We start from the raw sequence: 24,120 nt of genomic DNA, 5'->3' as shown, positions 1-24,120 counted from the left end.
GGCGGGAACACTTCCAGCTTTATGGAGCCTTTCCGGTATGCTTCGTTGTCCAGCTCTGTCCTAAGCCAGGGACGGGGAGTTTGATCTATGACTCGCTAATGGAGTGAGAAAGGCACAGGCTCCCTCAGCCCGGAGGCGGTTTGTGCAACCCCATACCAGTTCCAGCAAGTGGATTGTCTGGTCGTGCACGAGAAATTGCCCATTGCCCGGAAAGAGAGCGGGGCAAAATGAACCCACTGCATTTGCAGATGGAAATCGCCCAAGCAAACTGGGCAGCAGCTGTCCCAGGGAGACTTTCTGCTGGGCTTCTCCACGAGCAGTTCGTGTACTGAAAAAGCAGAGGTGGAAAAGAACACAACCCAAGCCGTTTCGTAAAAAGACCAGAGCGTCTGTTCTCCTTCCCCTTGCCTCTGGTGGACTTGCTGGCCTCGGGCCTCCTGCTGGGAGGGAAGCAGGCGTACACTCCTCTGCTTGGTCACACATTCTCCCTACTCTTGCCCTTGGGGGGAGTGCGAGGGCTGCTGATTCAAAAATCAGACACTTCTGCGGGAGCTGGCAGGGGCCTCGCTTTCCAGCTCCGTGGCCTCCTGGAACACCAAGCCGGCACCCCAGCCGTGTGCTCCCTCCACCGCCTGGTCAGGGCCGTCTGGGGGGCCACAACCCCTCCTTCAGCCTTAGAGCCTTATGGCTGCCAGGAGCTTCCCTGAGCCACCTGGACAGCCCCAGCCAGCATGCACTTTAAATAATAAACTATGCATTCTTGCTCCATCTGCAGCTCAAGGCAGATTTTCCTATTTAAGCTGGAAGCTCCTCTGCTTTGAGTTACTGAAGTTGGGCGGGTGTGTGTTGCATAAGAGTCCAGCGGAAAACTGGGGAGAGACAGCACTGCGCCTCGTCCAAGTCCTCTGAAGGAACTGCATGTGGGAAAAAAGGGCTCAGACACACATGTAAAAGAATGGCATGGTATCCTTTTCTTTCTTGTTTCAATGCTGGGAGATTTAGCATTTATTTCTCAATCATTTAATGAGAATATTTAAAGAGACCTAATGTGCTTGTCCTACAGTGCTACTTTTGTGGTCACACAACACATCCAATAGCTAAGTGCAAAAGGAAAAAACATTGACCATTGCAATTGCAATGCTTAGACTAGCAGAAACAAGGAAATGCCTGTATGGGTTGCAGTAGGCACCCCCAAAGTGTTCACATCCTAATCTCCAGAACCTATGGAAATGTTAACTGACATAGGGAAAGAGGCTCTAGCTGTGATTCGAAACTCCGAGATGCAAATGTCACCCATGAGTACTTTGTTGGACCTCGTGTCCTCTTAAAAGAGAGGCACAGGAAATGTGATTACAGAACTGCCTGAGTCGTGCGTCGTGAGACTCTCTGCTGGCTTTGACGACAGATGGGGCCATGAGCCAAGGAACACAGGGGAATGCAGATGGCCTCTAGAAGCTGAAGAAGGCATGGAAATGAATTCTCCCCCAGAACCTCCAAAGGGAATGAAGGGCTGCTAACACTTTGAATTTGGCCTGATGAAGTGGATTTCAGACTTCTGACCTCCAGAACTGTACGGCAATACGTTTGTGTTGTTTTAGGTCACTAAGTGTGTGGTAATTTTTTATAGCCGCAAGTGCTTTGGACTCAGCTGTACAGCAGACAGCAGAGAGCAGAAGGTAAGTGTGATACTCAGGATGTAGACATAGCACTCTGGGATTCCAGAACACAAAAGCAAGGGAAGTAGGCAGAACTTGTTGGAGAGGTGATGTCTGAATAGGGCTTCTGAAAAACAAGATGGATTTCCAAGCGCAGTGAAAAGATGGACCAAAAGAGCATTCCCTAAGCCAAAATATACCTCTCCTATCCCAAAAGCACCATGACCTAGGAATTTGTATCTGGTTTGAACCACATTAAGTAATAATTACAGTACTGAATATATCAAGTAAAAGGTACCTTTACATACTTTCATTGGAAAGTTGCTAGGAAAATACAATTAACCAAAATTGATCCCAATAGCAATACAAAGCTTAAACAGGCCAATTTTTATAGAAGAAACAGAGAATGTTACAAAGTACAGTCACAATAAAGCACTAAGCCGAGACAGTTCCACTGGGGACTGTACCAAACCTTCATAGACCAGACAGCCGGCATGATTTGTAAATTGTTCCAGAGCACTGAAAACAAAGGAAAGATTCCACAAAGCTAGTGTAACACTAATGCTATACTCAGAATAGTGTGTTCACACACACACACACACACACACACACACACAAATACCACATATTAATGTGGACACAAAAATACCTGAAAAAAATTAGAAAAATGCAATATAATTTTAAGGAAATAATACTTCAGAATCAACTGGGATTTATCCCAGGAATGTAGGTTAGTACAATGTCAAACTATTAAAGTATACTGCATTAATATATCTAAGGGGGAAAATCACATGCTTCTCCACAATGCTGTAATGCTTTTCTCCACAATGCTGCAAAGGCCTTTGAAAAACACAATATCCATGCCGAACCGCTGAGCTAAATCCCCGGCCCCACGCCTGATTTTTAAAATTATACTCACACTAGCCAAGTCTAGGACAGTTTGAGCATCATAATAAATACCTGATACTCAAGGAATCTAATAAGAATCAACAAATTCCCACAGATGAAAAATAAATAAATGCGAGAGAAGGGTAAGCAGCCCCCGTAGGAGATCAACTACTAAAAATATGGGAAAATAATGGGAATTACAAAACCAGCATTTCTAAGCCATCATAGTAATATGCGAGTCTGCCAAGAGAATCAGGAGATGCCAAAAACAGTGAGTGTTTGATGAAGAACAAGATATTTACATAGTCTCAAAGTATCCCCACAAATTACTCGCTAATTATATATGGAAAGATAATAACGTTACAGTGGATTAACCTAGAAACACAACCTGAACCAAGTAATGAGTGTTGACATCCCCAATATCAGGACAAATACACCATGTGGGCCTCCCACGGGCGACGGGAACTAGGGAGAGAAGCAGCTTTGCTGGAGGTGGGAAGGTCTGGGGATGGGGAAGACGAGAGGCTAGGGAGAGGAAAGGGAAGAAAAATGATTAAGAAGCAATGTGTATACATACCAGTTTTCCAACATAAATGTAATTATTATGTCTAGCAAACATAATATGTATTAATAAAAATTTTCTTTAAAGATGCACTCAGAGGACCATAAGATCATTTCTGTGTTTTTCCTTCTGGAAATGCATAACCTAAATCAAATCATGAAGAAGTATCAGAAGAAGGCCCAGGGACTTAGCTCAGTGGTGCCACTGCCTGCCTCACAAGCGCAAGGACCTGAGTTCGATCCCCAGTGCCAAAAAAAAAAGAGAGAAGTAACAGAAAAAAACAGGGACACATCCTATGAGATACCCAGTCTGCAGTATCAGTAGATTTTTTTTTTTAATGGAGGCAGATAGGGATCAGAAAATACAAATATGGAATAGACCTAGATTTCACAAAACTAAGGCAAAGTGAAAACTGAAGGCAACATCAAATTCTGTACCAAGAAAACTATAAAAGGCGTTGCTGGGACTAGTAGAAAAATTTAAATACAAATGTTATAACAATGTTATATATCCTAAGTTTATCCCCATGGTTAGTAAGAATTCCTAGAAAATATAAAGTATACATGGATAAAGGGCCACAAGGTCTGCAAATTACTTCCTAGGAGGTTCAGAAAAAAATGTGTGTGGAAGGAGAGCAGCGTAGAGAGGCTAGAAGGGAAAGAGGGGATCAAAAAACACTACAAAGCAAATCAGGGGATAAGTCGATGTGGGTAACAGGCACATCAACGCCCTTTGCAACTCTCTCAAAGGAGCAGCAGAGCATGGGGGAATACAAGTAAAGGGGACAAGAGGGACAAAACAACAAGAGCATAATTATTTTTGAGTCCAGGTGACTGGAAAAATTGGGTATGAGGCTGGCAAGGGACAGGACAAGGATTTGGTTCCAAAATGTGTAGTTCTGGAGAGGTGGCGGGCCTGCAGCCGACCGCCGATGCCCTGCTGGGGCCTGCAGACAATGCAGGCTCAAGACAGAGGCCAGGGACCCATGAGGGAGATGCTGGGAGGATGTGGGGCTCCCGAGAGAGTCAGAAAAAGTGCAGCAGAGACAGACTGCAGCTTAGTGAAACTGGAAACCGCTGGCAACACCCCAGGACAGAGCATCTCATGTACCACGGACTGAGAGGGACAAGGAGCAGGGAGCCCTGATGCCAAACATCGCTGAGCGCTGGGAGAATGAGAGAACGAACTGCAGGCTGACGCAAGGGTGACCAGGCAGCCTCGGGTGGAATGCTTAGTCCTACTGTGAAAGGATCTAGAAGGTGCGTGGCTGCAGCCAGAAGCTGGCCAGGCTGGGTATAAAGCAAGACTTCTGTCTAGCACCAGGTGTGGACCTCAGGTACAGAAAAGTACTGGGCAGACAGAATGCCTCCCCGCACAGTACACCACCGCTTCCTGTCACAGTCTCAGCCATCAACCTGGGGGCCAGGTTCTCACCTCATCTCCTCTCTCCCTCCACCAGCAAACACTGGGGGAATCGAAGTCCTTCTGTGATCGTCACATCCTAGGCTGGCAGTGGGAAGGGAGAGCAATGGGGACTGCAGACCCCTCTCCCTAGGACACACCCAGAATGTCACTCCCGATCAGCCTTGGATCTTCGTGATCACCACTAGCATATCGTCTCGGGGGGACAGGGACATTTGTCTCTTGTTGGATCCTTAGTGCTTACGACAAAGCTCTACGCACAGTGAGCACCGGATAAACACCGGGCAAGTGGGTGAACTACTGTCCTCGATGAGAAGGGATGTTTCAAGTTTAAGTATAAGGTCTAAAAATAAAGCACATGCAGGTAGTTTTGAGAAAACTCACTCCACACACATCCAATCACCGAAAGCACATATAGGATATAATTCATATTTGCAGAAAGGTTCAGGCAGATGCTGCCCCAGCCCCAGCTCATGGCCTTGCTTATTGCCTAGGGATCTGTCCAGAAAGCAGGGTCTCCAAGAGGGAGCACCAGGCGTACAGGTGGGGCCCGCAGGACAGAGGGAGCTCCTCCCCAGAATGCCCTCCCTGTCATCCTGTCATTACCCAGCCTGCACGGCTGCTGTGGCTGCAGCTCACGCCAGCGACGGGCCTCCTCCAGCCCCCGACTCTGGCCTTTCCCCTTGGCCAGCTCTCACACCTGTCTGCACAGCAGCGGCCCACGTATCTGGAAGCCGAGAGCCACTGGACAAGATTCCAGAGACTCACCCTCACTTTGCACCTGGAACGTGCCCCAAAGGACTCCTGCACTAAAGGCCAGATCCCCAGGGTGGTGCTGAGGGAAGGTGGTAGAACCACTGTGAGTGCAGCCTTGAAAGGGACTGTGGGAGGCCAACCCACACCACAGCCATTGTCCCATCACGACAGTGGTTTTGCTCTGCCACAAGGTCCCTTCACGATAAGTAGCCTTGCCACAGGCTCAAAGGTAATGGGGCCAATCCATCAGAGACTAAAACATCTAAAACCGTGAGCCAAAATAAACCTATACTAAATTGGTTATCTCAAGTATTTGTTACCATAATGCAAGCAGCTACCACAGAGGCAGAGCTCTAGGAAGGCTTCTGTGCCCATTTTATCTGATCCAAGCCTATTATCAGTAGCAACAGCATATGCGTGTGCACATGCATGGGCACACATGCACACACACATACACACACACACAGCTTCCACTGGATTTTCCTATGGATTTTCTTCTTCCTAGTCTCTCTCCTGCTTCCTGTGACCTCTCTCAACCCCACACTAATCATCTGCACCCAAGTCTACATTTCAGGCTTGGACTTTAGTGAGTCCACACTATGGAACTTTTTCATAGGGAGATGGTAACTTTATTTATTTATTTTTCCTCATTGAGTTTATTGGTACATTTTAGGTATATAGTAGTTACATTCATCATTGGGATCTTGTACCATGACAGGTCTTGGTTCTCATTTTTTCCCCTTGTCCCTGCCCTCCCTTCACCCCCTCCTCCGCTCCCCCTTTACAAACACTTCATTTCCATTTTTTCATTTTTTCATATTTTTTTCTTTTCCCTTATTAGCTTTCCCTTTCCCTTCCCACTTTCCCTATACCTTTAGCCCCTTTCTTCCTATTTCACATTGTCTATTATATCATTAGGATCTTATGTACTATTATAGTTTTTTACACCAGAGAAATTATTCGGTATTTACACGCGTGACTTACTTATTTCACTTAGGAGTATATCCTCAATATGTATCCATTTCCTATGAATGAATCTAATTTCTCATTCTTTATGGTTATATAATATTCTATTTTATAGAAAAACTACATCTTCTTTATTCAGTTTCCAGTTGATGGGCAAATGGGCTGTTTCCAAGTTTTAGCTATTACAAACTGTGCCGCTATAAACATAGGTGTGCATATATCTCTGTGATATGATTCTTTTAATTCTTTTGGAAAGATATCCAGCAGAGGGATGGCTGGGTCAAATGGAACCTCCAGTCCCAGCTCTTTGAGGTATCTCCATATTGATTTCCACAGTGGTTGCACCAGTCTGCACTCCCACCAACAATGGAAAAGGGTTCCTTTCTTCCCACAGCCCCACCAACATTTGTTATTGTTTGATTTCTTGATAGCAGCCATTCTTTGTGGGGTGAGGTGGAATCTCAGTGTTGTTTTCATCTGCATCTCTCAAATGACAAGTGATGTGGAACATTTTTTCATATATTTACTTGCTGTTTTTAATTCTTTGTCTGAGAAATGTCTGTTCATTTCGGATGCCCATTTTTGAATCGGGTCTTTATATTTGAGGGGGAGTTGATTGTTTTGAGTTCTTTATATATTCTAGATAAAGTCAACAGCCTTCTTGTACACAAATAACAGACTCACTGAAAAAGAAATTAGGGAAACAATTCCTTTCACAATAGCATCCAAAAAAATGAAGTATCTAGGAATCAATCTAACAAAAGAAGCAAAAGACCTCTATACTGAAAACTATAGCACTCTGAAAAAAAAAAAAGAGATCGAAGAGGATATAAGAAGATGGAAAGATATCCCCTGCTCCTGGGTAGGAAGAATCAACATAGTGAAAATGGCCCTACTACCAATACTGCTATACAGATTCAATGCAATGCCAACTGAAATTCCAACACTATATTTCACAGAACTAGAAAAAAGAATCCAAAAATTCATTTGGAACCAGAAGAGACCTAGAATAGCAAAAGCCATCCTAGGCAACAGAGACATGGCAGCGAGTATAACAATTCCCAATTTGAAACTATACTACAAAGCCACTGTGATAAAAACAGCATGGTACTGGAAAAAAAACAGACCTGAGGATCAGTGCAACAGATTGGAAGACACAGAAACAACTCCACATGTACTCAGCTACTTCATCTTTGACAAAGGAGCCAACCATCCTTAGTGGAGGATAGCTTCTTTAATAAATGGTATTGGAAAAACTGGATCTCAGCCTGCCAAAGACTAAAACTGGACCATTATCTTTCAACATGCACTAAATTAAAATCCAAGTGGATTAAAGATCTAAATATTAAAACAGAAACACTAACCTTGCTGGAAGATAAGTTAGGCAGAACTCTTGAAGACATTGGCACAGGAAAAGATTTTATGAACAAATCCTCAGTAGCATGGGAACTAGCAGAAAGAATCAACAACTGGGATCTCATCTTATTAAAAAGCTTCTGCACTGCAAAAGAAACCATCAACAGAACTAAGAAACAACCTACAATGTGGGAAAAAAAATTTTACCAGCTGCTCCTCAGACAAAACACTATTATCTAGAATAGGTAACTTTATATTTTAATACTACTATCTCTTGTGGATTTCAAAGATACTAATGCTTGATATAAGCATACTGGCATTAGCTCTTGTAACTCCCAGAAAGCTGGTGAAGTAAAAGTACTAAGAAAAGTATCTTCTCTCTTCTATCAATGGGGAAACACAGGAATAAGAGAAACTAGCTGACTTGGCGACAGCAACTCTGTGTACTCGAAGCAGTCAGAGCTCCCAAGGCAGCCTAGGCCCATCCACCACTGTGTCTTCAGCCAGCTGCACAGATGGCAGTGGGCAGTGTCCACTTCACGGTATCCAATGAGATCCAGTTCCACACAGTCATAAAGCCTCAGGCAACAATAATAGCAAGAATAACGATTTTACACAGTGATATAATTCAGTTTTCATTTTATTCTTCCCAGGAGGTTATTAACAAGCATCTTCCACCTGCCCAGATACCTCTGAAGAAAATCCAAAGGATTTCCTCAGTCATTTGTCTGAAAAAGAAACAAAAGTGAGATCAAAGGACTTGGGTGAACACGTGGCTCATATGACAAAACAGGAGGACTGGAGAGTCTCCTCAAAGCTTGTGAAAATTAAATTTAGAAGGCAACAGCAAATGCAGAAATGATCACTTGAGCATGCAAGAATGAGCACTTGCCACGCCAAAGCTACCCAGGAGCTTTTCTAAGAAGGTGTTGAAGTCCAAGCAACGTCCACCTGGGGACTTCCAAAATATTCCAGCTTCAAGAGGTGGGAGGTCTGCAGGACCCTACTGGTCACCTAGGGAAGATCCTCACTGAGATCTCTATTCCCAGGAGCTCCTGCTCCCTCCGGGCAGGCTGCAGACACACATCAGAATCGCTGCCGGGCCACACTAGGACCCCGAGAAACACCGCCCCCGTGCCTGAGGGCCACCCCCACACGCAAGGGAACAAATTCAAGTTCCCACGACATCGAGTATTTCCCATAACCCATACTGAGACAGGATACAGCATTTTTGCCTCAGGTCAACAAAAGAAACAATGAGTGACTTTGGTGGCTGAGGTGTAGGTGCGGTTTTCCTTCTGTGATACTGTGACGAGGCTGTCTTTGTTATCCTTCTGCCATGGGTGCTCTCCCAGGCCCATCCGAACAGTGACTACAAGTCCCTGAACTTGTGTCTTAGACCTGAGCTTTCAGAAGAATCGCATTGGGCCAGGGCATGCCCTTGAGATCAGGGGCCAGAGCTAAAGCCGAGGGCAGAGGAGGTCAGGGGAGCCTTGCCCACCTAGGTGGGCCGAGTTGGAGTTCTGAGAAGCTGGAGGACACCCCATAGAAGGGCAGGGCCTTGAAGCAGGGCCCCAAGCATCACAGCTCTCCCAGGAGCCCCGCCATCACAGATGACACAGGCATGCTGGAGCCCCTTAACGGCATCCTAAGGGCTTGGACAATGTGCTCTTCAGCAGTGAGCAGAAAGTTAGGTGGACCGAGGAGCTGTTCTGAGAGCTCTGCACTTACGAGGCCCAGGGTCATCGGCACCACACTCAAGAGAAGCAACTTCCTTACCGACTGAGGTGAGAAGTCACAGTGCAGGTAAATCTGACTTTTAGGGGATGGGGTTAGATGACATTGCCTCTCTACTTGAGTCTAGGGGTTTTCACAGTTACAGTGAGTAGACTCTTCGTGAATGATTCATGGATATAGTCAGATAACTACAAAGACTCAAATGCAAAATGTAACACACACACCCCCATCCTCAAAGTGTTCTAATACCCACTAAGGTCTAAATATTTGTGTCATCCCCCCCCCCGCCAACCAAATTCACCCGCTGAAACTTTACCCCCAGTGGGATGGTGTTAGGAGGCAGGCTTTGAGAGGTGATTGCGTCATGAGGGTGGGTTCTGTGTGAGTGGGGTATCCTTACAAAGGGGGCCCCAGTGCGCTCCCTTGGCCCTCGCACCATGTGAAGACACAGCAGGAAGGGCTAATGATGAGGAACAGGCCTTCACCAGACACCACATCTGCTTGCAGCTTGATCTTGTGTGGCCCAGCCTTCAGGGCCGTGAGGAATTTCTGTCTTTTATAAGCCGAAGCTTTACAGCATTTTGTTCCGCAACCCAAATGGGCTAAGGCAATACCTTCACCAGGCACCGCGAAGTAAAGAGAGGGAAATCTCCACGGACTGGAAATACAGAGAAATTTCATACCTCAGACAGTGCGTGAGGATCTGCAGCATCAACGATCTAGCAGCTAAGAGACACAAATACTGGCCAAGGAGGTGAGGGGCCACCATCAGCCGCATGCAGATGATCAGCGAGAAAACACCAGAGAGAAGGGTCAGCAACCTCAAGAAACTCCGAAGGGGAAATCATTTGAAAAAGACTTCAAATAACTGTGCTAAAAATACATTGATCAAGGACAGGAAAAATGACAGTGAATGAAAAGGACAGCATGAACATAAAAGACAGAACTAGAAAAAAATAGAATTCTATTGTATCATTGGATGATCCCTATATGGAACAGGCTGTAGCCAATGATCAAATAACTGAATGCAGACCTGAGTGATCACTTCACATACTAATTTTGTAGCCAATTTGAGTTCAACACAATTGATATCTAGCTCAGCACTTTTCAGAGGGAAAGAATCCAGAGTCTCCACAGTTTGTTATTTACAATACCCAGAATATAGAGGCCGGGGTTCCACCACCTGCCTTGCAAGCTCAAGGTCCTGAGTTCGATCCCTGATACAAAAAACAAAACAAACCAACCCCAATACCCAGAATATAACCCAGAATTGCTCGACAGAAAAAGAACTAGGAAGATGTGACCATTTTTAAGAAAAAGGCAGTCAGTGGACGCCAAACTCCAAAATGACCCAGATGTTAGGCCACCTGGAAAGACCATGAAACCAACTATAATCACCATGCTCAAGGACTTAAAGGAAAACACACTCATGATGGAATACAGGAAATCCCAGCAGAGATAAGTGAATGTAAAAAAGAACCAAATGGAAATATCACATGGGCCACATCCTTCAATCACCATACACAGAATTATAAATCATTTTTGAAAATGGCAAAATAACCCATGTGCTGAAAAACTATATTCAAATATATAACACAATGAAAAAATGTAACAATACTTTGTGCCCTGCATTATTGTGCTCACATATGTAAAATTTAATCATTCAAATAATCGTACAGTGTGCACACTTAACACCACTCGAAGTAAATAAACTGAGGCACTTTAAAAGGGTTAAATAAATCACACACAGCGACTCAAATTGACAGATGATGAAGGCAGTACTTTATATTCACTTTGTTTTTTGTAGCGGGGATTGAACTCAGGACCTTGTGCTTGGGAAGCAGGCGGCAAAACCACTGTGCTAAATCCCTGGCTCGAAGGCAGTATTTTAGATCCAGTAACACGCTCTAACACTCTAACCAGTCCTCTGCACTGCCTCTCTAGGAAAAAAAACTATGATGAAAACTGAAGAACACTGAGAACTGGAAATATTAATGTCAACATTTACACACGGTAAACATGTGCTTATAAGGAAATGTGTAACCTTCAATATATAAATTAAAAATGAAAGAATAAGTTTTAGTGAGCTAGGTATGATACCCAAGAAGTTAGGGGAAAAAATAGTAGGACTAAATGTGAAGAATGTTTAAAAAATAATAATAAAGATTAAATCAAAACAATTAGACTAGATGCAATGGCACATGCTGGACTGTAGTCCCTCCCATCCACTGGGGAGGCTGAGGCAGAAAGATGCTTAAGTCCGAAGTATGGAGACCAGCCTAGGCAACACAGCGGGATTCAATCTAAAAATAATAATCACAATAACAAAAAATAGAAAATAATACAAATAGAAACAAAATAACAAATGGGAATTAAAGAGCAAAATGGAAAACAAAAAGCAGTAGGGAAGAAAAATAAACCAAAGCTAGTTACTTGAAAAAATAAATAGAATAGGCAAAACCTCTACAATAATGAATTAGATTGGTGTTTATTAACATGGATAAACCTGGAAAACAGTGTTATTTGTAATAAGTATAGAATGTAACCATTTATGTAAATTTAAAAACAAAAACACAATACACGGTCTACAGCGGTATGTAAAGAGCATGAAAATACAGATAGGAGGATTCACACCAGCTTCGTTACAGTGTTCCTTCTGGGATGATAACACGTGGGGGTGAACAGTCACAGCCATAAAAGTGAATCTCTCTTAAAACAAGAAGAAAAATTTGGAAGCAGCTATGGCTTCATTGAAGGCTGTGTGGGTTTCTGTGTTTCGTTTTGTGGCCTGACATTGCATAGCTAATAGGAACTTTACACCTGCACATCTGTTTAGTTCCTTACTGTCTATCTCCCCGGCCAAACTGTACATTCCCTGCAGACAGGGACCACCCTGTACCATGTGCACCTGTACGGCGTGCCCAGGACCCAGAGGGTGAAAGGGGAAATGTAAGCATCTGACCTGTACAGGTAACTTCCAGTCCACACATGCCAAGGTCCCTCTATACCACTGGGGGTTTACTCATGAGGCAAGAGTGGCAGAAGCATGGATGATAATGAAAGCCTGCAGGCCCCTGCTCAGAGCTCAGAAGGGCCCCTCTCTTTCTAATTAATCTAGAACAAGGCAATGAAGTAGTCCCTTTGGTAATACGGAATGGATATACAAGAAACAAAACCATAAGAGCTGCAACAACAGCTAATACTTATCAGTTGCAAAACAGGAAGTACACACGATCTTAATACAAAACTGTATGCAGTGGGTGACACTGTTCATGGCAACAAGCACAGAGAGGCTCGGTCCTTTCTCACTTGCCTGAGGGGACCCAGCTCCTCCAATGCTCAAGAGTAAAACTGGGAAGATGTGACCAGCCACCCATGCTGCCTACCCTCAGAGACGGCCCATTTCTAATTTCCTCCAAATTTCTTTTCACCTTCTAGGCGTTTGCACGACTTCCCTGAGTATTGGTCCCCAGTGAGGCCAGAAGTGGTGCCACAGCCCACACATACAGTCCTCATAGTGGTCCAGAGAAGCACAAAGATGAGTGTCCCCTCCTCAGCATGACAGATGAGAAATCAGAAGTTGGTATGGCCTTAGTTGTGTCCCATCGCCAAATCCACGAATCCTAAAACCCATCAGTGCAATGCAGAGTTTTCTGAGAAGAAATTCAGTTGAAATGAGCTCACAAGGACGGGTTCTACTCCAATGTGACTGGTGTCCCCCTAGGTGGAGATGTGGACATGGAGTCAGACACAGAAAGCCACACGGGGGAGACCGCCATGTACACACCAAGGAAAGGCCCTGAACAGATGCTCCCTCACCACCTCAAAAGGAAGCAATGCTGCCGACACCTTAACCTCAGGCTCTGTATAGCTTGTCTTTTACACTTATTGGACAGCTGAGGTCTCAAAGAAGTTTAGAGGAGCCAAATTTCACAGAGGAACCAAGAACTGTACAAGACCAGCATCCATGCTCACCGCTGGGCACAAATGAAAGGAGGAACTAATCACCCATTCATGGTTGAGGGCTACAGGATGCATTAGACCTAGAGTGTACATATCATAAGCCTGTCCCACCTGACTCACCAATGTGTGGCGACCTGCAGGACGTCAGGACGAGGATGAAAGGCAGAGTGACCTTCCAGTCACATGGGCACTGGGACCTGTGCTCTTCAGAAGGCAGGGACTGGATCTTGCCTCATGACATCTGAAAGCAGTGAGCTGCAATCTGACCCAACCCTCCCCAAATCCCCACTGAACTGAAGAGTTTAGCACCCCAAGAGGCAGGAGCAGAGGACTCAGCTGGCATGCAGAGAAAGCATTGGAAGAGAAGCTGAGCTTGATAGAACCTTTCCTGAAGTCCACATCACACTTTCTTCTTCCCATGTCAATGACATCCCTAATGTTTCACCAGTTTGATTTGTCATTTCCAACCTGATGAATCTTAGCTGATATAAAGCCCAGTCCTCACCAATTATGTATTTCCAAGTAGGAATACGTGATTACACATACAAATTCTGGCATAAATCAGCAATACCCAGTTTTTGAAGAATCATGGTATCTTCCGATTACTTGCTGAAATGAACTTGATCATGCTTACAAATGAACCACACAATACCACAAAACAACAATTCTTAAAACCTATCACAACAGAACTTAAACTATAAAGTAGACGTCAATATTTCACAGGCACCACTGTTTTGAACATATCTATGCTGCACAGATCTCACTGCCACACCAAATGTCTTAGGTTCCCATTTTGAAGATGCCTATGGCAAATTGCTCTTGTTTCACCCTCTATTCTCATTAGCCACACAGGACATCACCACAGGAGAAGAGACCGCCATTCAAACTGGTACCCAAAGCCACGAAAACAGTAGCAGAACATTCTAAATTGAATCTAAATGAAGAAGATTAAAAAAAAAAAAAAGCATAGAAGACAGACAAAAAGTTCTGCTGTCAAAATAACCACTTAAAACTCAAGGAACATTTTAGCATTTCCAAAGTACCAATTCCAAAGTACTGAGAATAGCCCCCCCCCCAAAAAAAAAGCTTTCAAAAACTCATGTTCTCACCCCCCACCAAAAAAAAAAGTTTACATATTTTCATGACAAATTCCAACCTGGAGTTTTATGAATCAGTTTATAAGGTCCTAAAAATAAGGAGCTAAAAGGAAATCATATTAGCCGGTTCCCTTACCAGAAGTCTTCCTTCCAAAGTCGTCTAGAAATGCAAGGCCAGTGGTATCCAAGGAAAGAAGCAGTTCCTTGCAGGTGGCCTTCACTCTATCAGTCCTCCCAGCCCTGCCCAGGCACGCGAGGAGCAGAAAGAGTTGTCAGATTCCTCCTTGGCTACATGAGCCAGGGAGGCTACTCTGAGGCTATCTGTCCCCGGTCAGGGTAATACAAGGTCAACAGCGGACACACTGAAACATACAGCCAGCAAGATCATGTTCCCATGGGAAACTGGACTACTCCAATTAAGCTTTCTAGGAAACATCAAGAATGAATGTTGCTAGTGTCCCAGAAATTCAATTTCCCTGGTTTCTGAACTAATAAAATTTGAAAGCTAATCCAAACTAGATAGGACCTGGGTGTTTATTTAGATAAGCCCAGGAAAAGGTCCAGTATCTTTCTCAACAGAGCTACAGAGTTTACTGCATATTTCATGCAAAACAAAAAAGGACCAAAAGAAAAATATATACCTCTCTTGTGTGACTGTGTTCCTACACAGTATGCAGGCTAAGCTTTGTACACCTGTAATTATACACAGCACACCAGCACCTCACAGCAAGTCAATGTGAGCTTTGGAGGCAGAAAAGGAGAAATTTTGAGGCAACGTGAGAGATTTCTCTATGGCCCTGCATGGCTGCCCTGTTTTCAACTTGGTTTCTGTCACGTTCATCCCACCCTGATGTTGTTTTAGTTCCCTCATTGAAGGCTAGGCAGTCTATCAAAAAAGTGCCTCAAAACTAATCTAAGGCACACAAATGCAAACACAAGCGCCATATTTCATTTTGTCAGCGATTCCTGCTGTCCCCCCGCAACCAGGATGGAAACAGGTCAGCATACAAAGATTCCATGATATCATCCCCAAGCATGCATGGTTTCTGGTCGCCAACCCGCAGCTGATGAGCGCCAGCTCACAAAGGAGCGAGAACAAAACACACGAGCCCGTGGCTCACCGCCACGTGGCCCCGTTTGTGGTTCTCACCTGAGAAAACTGTGCCCCACAGCCCACAGGTGCCGCTGCCCATGTTCAATGTCTAACTACAGAGGTTTCCAACGCCAGCCAAACTACACAACCAGCCAGACACCTACGGTACCAGATGCCAGTTTGTGCCCCAGACCCATAAAAGGGGTCGGTGCATGGGAGAGGGGCCTGGGCACAAGGAGCTGTTAAAGGATCCCCAGACCTAAGAACCACTGCCTTCCCAGGATCTCGGTACCTCCCAAGCAACGTGGTCAGGTCGGTTGCCGAAAACAGAGAAGTGGCTAGCAGTCATTTGTTGTAAAACAAATTTTTGAAAAAATATGATGCCCAGACTGACCTAGATAAGGTGAACGGCCAGTGTTTAAAATAACACTGACAGCAAGCCAACATTCATAACAAACCCTCAGACTTGCCCCAACTCCAGCTTCCTGCTAAAGAGTAGTTTTTAGTTACTAGCAAGTTTATGCCACAGGCTGTGTTTTTAACCGCTGGTAATTTTAAGCCACTCTGTTTGCAAGGATACACAAAGGAACAGAGAAAAACTGTAAAGGCTGCTTGAATTCTCCTTTTACAACTCAAAGCTCCCCTGTGGCTTTGACTCATCACCACCCAATACCCCCTGCCACAGGAGATCAGGAAGGGCAGAGTGGGCTACAAGACATGCTTACCAATTTCAGAGTTTTTCTGAAGTGGAGTCTTATCAATGTATTTCCAAAGCCAATGAATACTAAGCCAAGACTCTGCATTTTCATACAAAGACAACTCTCAACTACAAAAGCCTAACTTCGAGGGTCAGCTGTGGCATCCCTTGATCTCCAGGCATAAACTGTAGATGATCAGTTGAAGGGGACAGCTGCAGGCAGACTGCTGCTGACACCGCACCATGAAATGTTCTTAGACAACTCACAGGCTGCCCCAATGCAGGTGCAAATCTAAGAGCCCAAGGTTCCCGCCCAAAGCTCCATATCAGAATCACCTGACACCCGGGTCACACCCCAGACCTCAGGCTTACCAGGGACAGCCAAGCCAGTGGCATTTTCTAAAGCAGTGGCCCTCACACCATCACACGCATCAGAATCTGCACGCTGTAGGTGTCCGGCAAGGGGAGAAAATGTCCTCCTCACTCGTTCCCAGGGGCCACACTTGGAGACCCACTGCTTCATCAGTCCGCCAGGCAACTCTGATTCACGCAGCCAGGGCTGAGGACCACTGTACTAGAGGAGCCAGTGAGCTCTGGCCAGGTATCAGGAGGGAATCCTCACTCCAGCTCTGCTACCAACCCAGGCCCGGGACCTGGCAACAAATCAGCTGAGATTTTTCAGGCCTCACTTTGCTCCTGAAATAGGAAACTGAAGCACTGCGTGAACCAGATCCCGGGACCCTTGTAGAAATAAAATGACAACTTTGTCAATGGCGCTTCGCATGAAGTGCATTTAGAAAAGGAAGTGGCACAAGGAGCAGTGTATCACCTTTAAAATACAGCCACATCCAAGTAACTACATCTCAGCCCACAATGGACCGCACATGCAACAGTGGTTCTACAGACTGTATCACTCTGTCACCTAGGGACAGTGTATTGCACGATGTTCACACAAGGACAAAATCACCCAAGGAAACTTTTCTCCCTTGCAGAAAGCGACACCTGACTGTACAGGGAAGGCGCATCCTTGTGCATACGCTTTCAGTGCACCTGGGGCCACACCAAGGCGCCAGCTGTGCGTCGTGTGCCCCACCCAGCACCCCGAGGCCCGGACTCACCTGTCAGCACCTCGCAGAGCTGCCCAGGGACCTGGGTCTCGGCAGACTGGCTGGGTTTCAGAGACCATTTGCGCCTGATCAGATGCTCTCGTCCACTAAACGGACCTCCGGAGTTATTGAGGGGCTGGATCTGCACCTGCTCCTGCCCGAGCTGGATGAGGCCCACCTGCCCAGAAGGGAGAGGCAAATGGGACATCGGTAAGCTAAATCAGACAGGGCGCCTCTACCTTTTCAAGTGCTGCACAGGTACCAAGCATCCTGCAGGCAAATCAGGTCACCTCCCAAGATCACCCTCAACCTCTAGTCCCCAAGATACAGGGTGAGGCCACACTTTAGTGCCCAAGCAGACTGCAAGGTTTCTGCGGCACTAGAACTCCCACCAAGGACAACTCAGATTTCACTGCCCAAACAGAACTGTCTCAGAGTTGTCGCAAGCCGCGACGTCAGGATCCTGCCAGCAGGTCCTAAACCTGAAAGGATGAGGACAGAGAGACGGGAGGCACCTTTCTTCTCAAGTTCCTTGCTTGCTTTATTACAGAACCTCTTCCTTTTATACTCTCCAGCTGCATGGGAGCGAGGGCTGCACAGGAGCCAGGGAGCGAGGGTACCGCCCACACATTCCAGAGGGAAACAACCATTATGGGTTACATCTGCTACCAGCTGAACTCGCCCGTGGCTATGGGCGAGAGCACGTCCATGCCAGCCAGGTGACTCAAAGTTCAATCATGGCTAGGCCTGTGTCAAGGCTCACCATAATGGCTCGCCATACAGAGTGGCACTACACGACCTGCAGGAGAGTCCAGCTTCCTTCCCTCTCCTTTGAAGTGAAAACTTGAGTTCATTCGCTGATACTTTGGAGAGATTACAGAGGTGGAGGCAGAGAAGGGTGGAGGTGCAGAGCTATCACCACGGCTGTGTATAAAGAAACCAAAGTGCCAAACATTCAACAACCATCAGCAGAAACTTCCACGGTTCAAATAAGGTGGGCAGGTTATGGCACGAAGCCTGGCAAGGGGCCCTGAAATCTGCAAGATAAACTTGACTCTAAGGAGGGACTGGACTCCTCTGGAAATGCCCTGACTGTGGGAGGACAAAGCCAGTCCCTTCCCAAGGCTGTTACCCATTCAGCCTGGTTTTGCATTCACAAGACTCTGTGCAAAAATCGGTCAGTGCTAATGGTATGTGAGTTGTTGAGACAAGGAGTGTTCAGCTTGGCGAGAAATCCCACACATACATACACGGAAGCACAACCAAGCTCCTCGGGGGAGATTTTTCTTTAGAATGGCTTTTCTGGTTGGCCCCACATACAGGTTTCCATCCATTCGGCAAGAGAACAGCGATGCCATCTGTCACCTCTCAGCAGTCCCGAGTGTGGTCCAGGCCCGCAGCTGCATGCCCTGGGAGCCGGTCAGCAATGCTACGGGCAGCGGTCTGAGGGCGGGGCCCAGCAATCTATCACCCGCCCTGCAGGTGACCCGGATTTCCACTCATGGCAGAGACCTGTGCTCCAAGATAAATTCCGAGCCCACCATCTACCCAGCACACCTGTCCATCCAGTCCTCTCCCACCAGCTCCTAAAAACCACCCCACAGCTGGTTCATGCACCCCTATCTCGAGACAGCTGCCACTGCTCCCTGGTGGGACCTCAGGCTACCCCTCTGAGCTCCAACCTTCCTGCTCCCCAAAGCTCTGCCCCCCCTGCACCCAGGGATCCAGCCTTCCTCCAGAGCTGCCTCTGGTTCTTCTGCACCACCCCAAAGGCTCCAAGGCACCTTCCTTCCCTGCGCCTCCACCCATCTTCCCAGACAGGGCCTGCACTGAGCTCCTCCGAGCCCGGCTGGGACCAGCACAAGGTCTGCACAAGGCAGGTGCGTGATAAGGATCTGTTCACCCTCCACAGCCCTGAGCAACTGGTTGATTTATAACTGGAAACGTCTGGGACTGTCCTGTAGGGCAAGAGAAGAAAGCCGTTTTCAATGCCTTAGTGTGCCCTGCCCTCCCTAAATGACTCCACACACTTTGTTACTGTCAACAGCCCTGGGGCAGATGGCTTTCACCCCTCCTGTGGCTGTAGAAGGTTCGAGAGTGCTAAGTGACTCCCTCATGGTCACAGCCCTACATGGCCCTGCAGTTTCATTTCCTACGGAAGAACATGACTGCAAGCCTGTGTGGGCACGGAAGATTAACCAGGGACCGCTGGCTCCCTCAGACACCCAGCTGCAAAGGTATCTTCTGTCCCTCAGATCAGGGCCAGGCAGCTCTGGCATTCCGACTTTTAGGAAATGCACCTTGTGAATGCAATCAACCTAGATGACTTCTTCAGCTCATCACCTGATCTTTTTCTGTTTTTATTTTAAATGATGCCAGTTCAGTAGACGTTCATGTCTAGAATCCCAGTGTTCTGGAACGCTGAGGCAGGAGGTCAGCAAGCTTGGGCCTAATCTGGGCAATTTAGCAAGACTGGGTCAAAATTAAAAATAAAAAAGAACCGGGGGTGTAGCTCAGTGCAAAGGCCCTGCGTTCAATCCTTAAAATCTGAAACGACATTTTTAATTTAAAAAATCAAAGTGCGGCCATCTAATTGCCCTGGCCCAAGTTCATGGCTGTGCTGCAGAAAGGAGCCAAAGCCTGGTGCCCTAAGAGTGGGACGCAGGTCCACAGGCAGATAAAGCCCCTCAGCAGTGACATCAGGAGGGGCAGAACAGCATAAAGGTCAAGAGGATGGAGAGAAGCCAGCTGAGGCCACATGAATGTCCTCCCAGAGGAAGAGACCGGAGACCCTGGAGCGTTCTGACTGGAGTTCTCTGCAATTCTTCCACGCCCCAAACTTCATTTGCCCCTCTCCTTCCATTCCACTCTCAACGCCCCTTAACCCTCCGTGCCCCTGAGCCGTGTTGGGGATGCCGTAACAATGCCACCTAACGTTTTCTCTTCAAATTCTCATTCCTTGACTCTTCCTAGGCAACATGTGAATCACGCAAGAGAGAAACATTTCCATCCTCTGCCTGCACAGGCTACCATCCACTCAGCTGTCTCCTCCGGCAAAGTCCTAAATATGTGCTTGGTGTCTTCCAAACCTACTTAGGTGGCACATGATCCATCCTTGAGCCATCTGCATTAATCATGGCACAGGACAAGGTGCCTCCCCGAGACTGTAACGGGACAGAGCTGTACCGAGATGCAGTTTGGCCTATTTGCTCTTCTGAGCAGTCTCCATACCACGTTTTCACCAAGATCAGCTCCTGCTCGGCTGTACTCCACGGAGTGATGCTGCCTTACTAAGCTGGGCAATGTTATGACCAAACAACCAGAGTACAGTCAGGCTCTTTTCTAAAAAGGGAGGCAGCAATGTCCCAGCCCTGCCCCTTCACCACAGGGGAGGTGACTGCAGGCTCCTGAGGACAGCATCCCTGACTCCCCCAGCCCTACACACTGCTTCTGCTGTAAAGCAGAGGCACGAGTTCTCTAAGTTCCTGAGTGGACTGGGAGAGTGGGCAGAACGCGGATGCACCACCAATGTGCCACAAAAATGGCCCTGTGCTCTCCAGTCAGCAAGGGTGTCTAGACCAGAGACACAGAGAGCCTTGCAGCACGTGGTTGCCCATCTCCCAACCCTCCATGGGTGGCTTTGGTGTTGTCTGTCCCAAGATGTCACTCACGCTTCTGGCCAAGAAGGGATGGACAGGCTCTGGTGGACTCGCAGAGCTCCAGAGTTTCCACAGAAGGAACAATGGCCCCTGTGCAGCAGGCCACAGGCCACATCCCACACCAGGACCTCCGCCATAGCCTTCGCCCAAAGCAAGTCCTCCATCCACTCCTTTCAGACAAGCCTGGCAGAGCCTTCTCAGGGGCCTGTGCTCATGCTGCCCCTCGAAGTGCCACATCTCCACTGCCCTCTCTAGCTGTGCAGCTGAACTTGGCGTTTCTGCTGGCCTTCCATGCTTGCATGCCAATCGGAGTGGGGCAGGTGATCCAAATGTAGACACATTCGTTAGAAGCACAGATACCTTCCTCGCATGCCTCAAGTTTACTGCTTCGATATTGCACGGTCACAGTTATAGGAACTCTTCCAAAATCCACCCTATGTCTAAAGACTCCCTGAAATGTAAATACAACAAAGAAACATAAACAGAACACAGTCCTTGAGCCCAGGGTCTTTTAAAGTCCAAAAAGTGCAGATGGCACAGTTCTTCAAGATAAGACAGGGGGCAGGCGGGTTGCCACAGCCCCTCTGCCCTCCAAGGGAGGAGCATAAACCAGCATCTGTGACTTATCCTCCAGGTCCCACAAACAAGCAATGATTACATTCATGGTGCATTTCCATTCCACAGACGGTCAAAATCTCTGGGCCCAAAGAGCACAGACTGCATGCATTGGGGAGCAGAACCTGTGTTCTCCCTTGCCCTGGGCTCAACACCTGCCACATGGAGACATTAGGTATGGCCAGCGTAACATCAATTAACAACACTCAGCATCCGGGACACAGCTTCATCCAGCGCAGCCACATCCGTTTCTTTATGTCGCTGCTTTTACACTGAAAGGGCAGTGCTGACCAGTTGTGACAGGGACTACATGGCCTGCAAAACCTAAAATATTTACTCTCTGGTCCTGTTCAGAAAGCCTGCCAGCTCCTGCTCTAGACGACACGTTACGTAGAGGCTTTGAAACCCCCCCTCACAGCCCCCTCCCCACGCCTTGTAGGGAGCCTGTGCAGCCCACTCGGTATCTCCACTTCACGGGCTGGTGCTGCGGTCCAGGGGGACTCACCCAACGTCAGCGCCCACCGCACCAGAACCAAGGCCAGGCATGGAGTGCAGAGCACACTCAGCCCAAGCCCCGAGGCTGGCTCTCCTTTGCTCGCCAGGGTCTCGCTGCCACCGAGCGGCCACTCCAAATCACCCCCCTATTCCTCCCCTCCTGCCCGCAGCCCTTTCTCTGTCCACGTGTACTCGGGGAGAAGGGTCCAATGTCCAGCTCACGGCAATGGGATGAACAAGGCAGACTAAACAACAGAAGTGTCTGCTCAAGCTGGAATCGAAAAGCTAAGTCTTCGAGGTACGCCCGCCGCCGCAACACGGTGAAGTCAGCCTCTTGGCCGGGTTCCTTTATCTACAGCACAGCGCCCCCACATGGTGCCAAAGGGAAGGACGGCCTCCCTGAAAAGCTGGCTCAGATGCCATCTGTGAGGAGACTCAGCGCTCACTCCGCAAGGACTTTAAATCAATGCTATCCAGATTTCCAGCCTCAGCTCCTTCACAGATAGCTCCTCGCTGGAAACTTTACACCAAGAAGTATAAACTCTGACCTCTACAGAAACTCACTAAACCGCAGCAAATGGGATTCAGATGTTTCCACGTACAGTACAGCGATGTGACCTAGACTTGAAACACTTTGGCAAAAATAGGAAAAATGATGTGGGCCTTTGAGCCCCTCCCAGAACATGATACAGGCTTGACCTGAGCCCTACAGTGATCAGAGCCTTTCTCACCCCACTTAAGCACCCCCGCCCACACCCCTTCTCTGTCCCGTCCATGTTAATGCACCCCCACAGGCGACCATTTTCCTTGTTTCACCAAAGCTGCCAATTTCCTCCAGTCAAGCAAAAGCAGATCACACCCTAAATTCAGAACTCTAAAAAGCCCTGAAAGGAGAATTAGGCTGATCCCAGGAAATTGTACCCAGGGCCCCTCCACCTCACCCCCATAGTGCTGAGGAGAAAGCAGAAGTCTCACATAAAAACCTGGACCCCAGACTTCCTGTCTTTGCTGAAATTCCCAGTAACTTGTGGGTAGGGACAGAAAACTCTAGAAGGTAGTGCAAGATAAAAGGAGGGGGAGGAGCTATGTCTTGTGCCTGGGAAGGACAGACACGAAATAATATCAAACACTGTCTCCGTAGAGTTGATCGTGACAAAAGACATGGAAACAACCCGTGCATTTCATGCTCTCAGTCGACACCAGGCTTTGCAGGGGCAGCCCATCTGCCAGCCATGTGCGCTCCTTGGGGGCACCATGCACAAGCTAAGAAGTGTTTGGCTGGGCACCAGGGCAGCCAAGTGATCAAGTGTAAGCCCAGGCAGGACAAATATACTCAGAGTACTTGTCAAGGTCAGGGTAAAGTAAGGGGAACGGGGAACTCTAGGGGCAGGGCCAAGGGATGCACCCAGCCGTGGGGCGGGGGGCGTAGCAAAAAGAAACAAAACAAGGATGCCACAACCTTCCCCTTCTAGTCTTACCTTTCCTTTTACAGTGGGGTTACCCAGGGGCCTGGGGTCCCTGCCAAGGTTGCTTTTCCAGGTATCGAGACTCAAAAAGTCAGAAGGGAAGTGAATCGCCTCAATCCCGGAGTACCCGGGGCACACGGTGCCCGTGACAGGCGTGCCCATACACCTGGGCAAAGGCGCCTCCCGGCCGGGGGTCCTGACAGCTTCCTGCGCGCTTCGGGGACTAGGCTGCAGCTCTAGCTCCAGAGCAACCCGGCTTCCCCCAGCCTCCGCGCCCCCAGAGCTCAGGCCCCTGCAGGGAGGCTCTCGTCCCACCCCCTTAGCTGGGGGAGTTTAAGAAGGTCGGAATGGAGACAGGGGGTGAGAGAGGGGAAGAAAAGGACCCTGGAGGCTGGATTTCCCGAGCCCGGGCGCCCACCCCATCCCTCCGCGGGGACCACTACGGGCGTCGCAACCAACTGGAGGGCAAATATAGGAGACTCAGAGGGGCGCGCGCAGTACCAGGCCGCCGGCGGCTCCACAGGCGCTGAGCGAGACCAGAGAGCCGGGGTGACCCAGCACGCGGCCCGAGTAGAAGCAGAGCTCGG

The 24,120-nt window shown here is 47.7% G+C and overlaps 1 protein-coding gene across 1 annotated transcript in view; it reads right to left on the bottom strand.

Moving 5' to 3' along the window:
• The window catches only part of Adamts17 (ADAM metallopeptidase with thrombospondin type 1 motif 17), a 281,117-nt gene that overhangs the window by 255,979 nt on the left and 1,018 nt on the right, over positions 1-24,120 (bottom strand). The window contains exons 2-3 of the mRNA XM_010611091.3: positions 24,035-24,115; positions 17,311-17,476 (exon numbers count right to left, since the gene is read on the bottom strand). Coding sequence (XP_010609393.1) covers positions 17,311-17,476; positions 24,035-24,115 — 247 coding nt within the window. The remainder of the gene's footprint in view (positions 1-17,310; positions 17,477-24,034; positions 24,116-24,120) is intronic.

This window comes from Fukomys damarensis, unplaced genomic scaffold, assembly GCF_012274545.1.
Source record: "Fukomys damarensis isolate Sample0158 unplaced genomic scaffold, DMR_v1.0_HiC HiC_scaffold_7, whole genome shotgun sequence".
NCBI lineage: Eukaryota > Metazoa > Chordata > Mammalia > Rodentia > Bathyergidae > Fukomys > Fukomys damarensis.
Note: the sequence above shows the minus strand (reverse complement) of the source record. Positions and strands in the feature narration are given on the sequence as shown.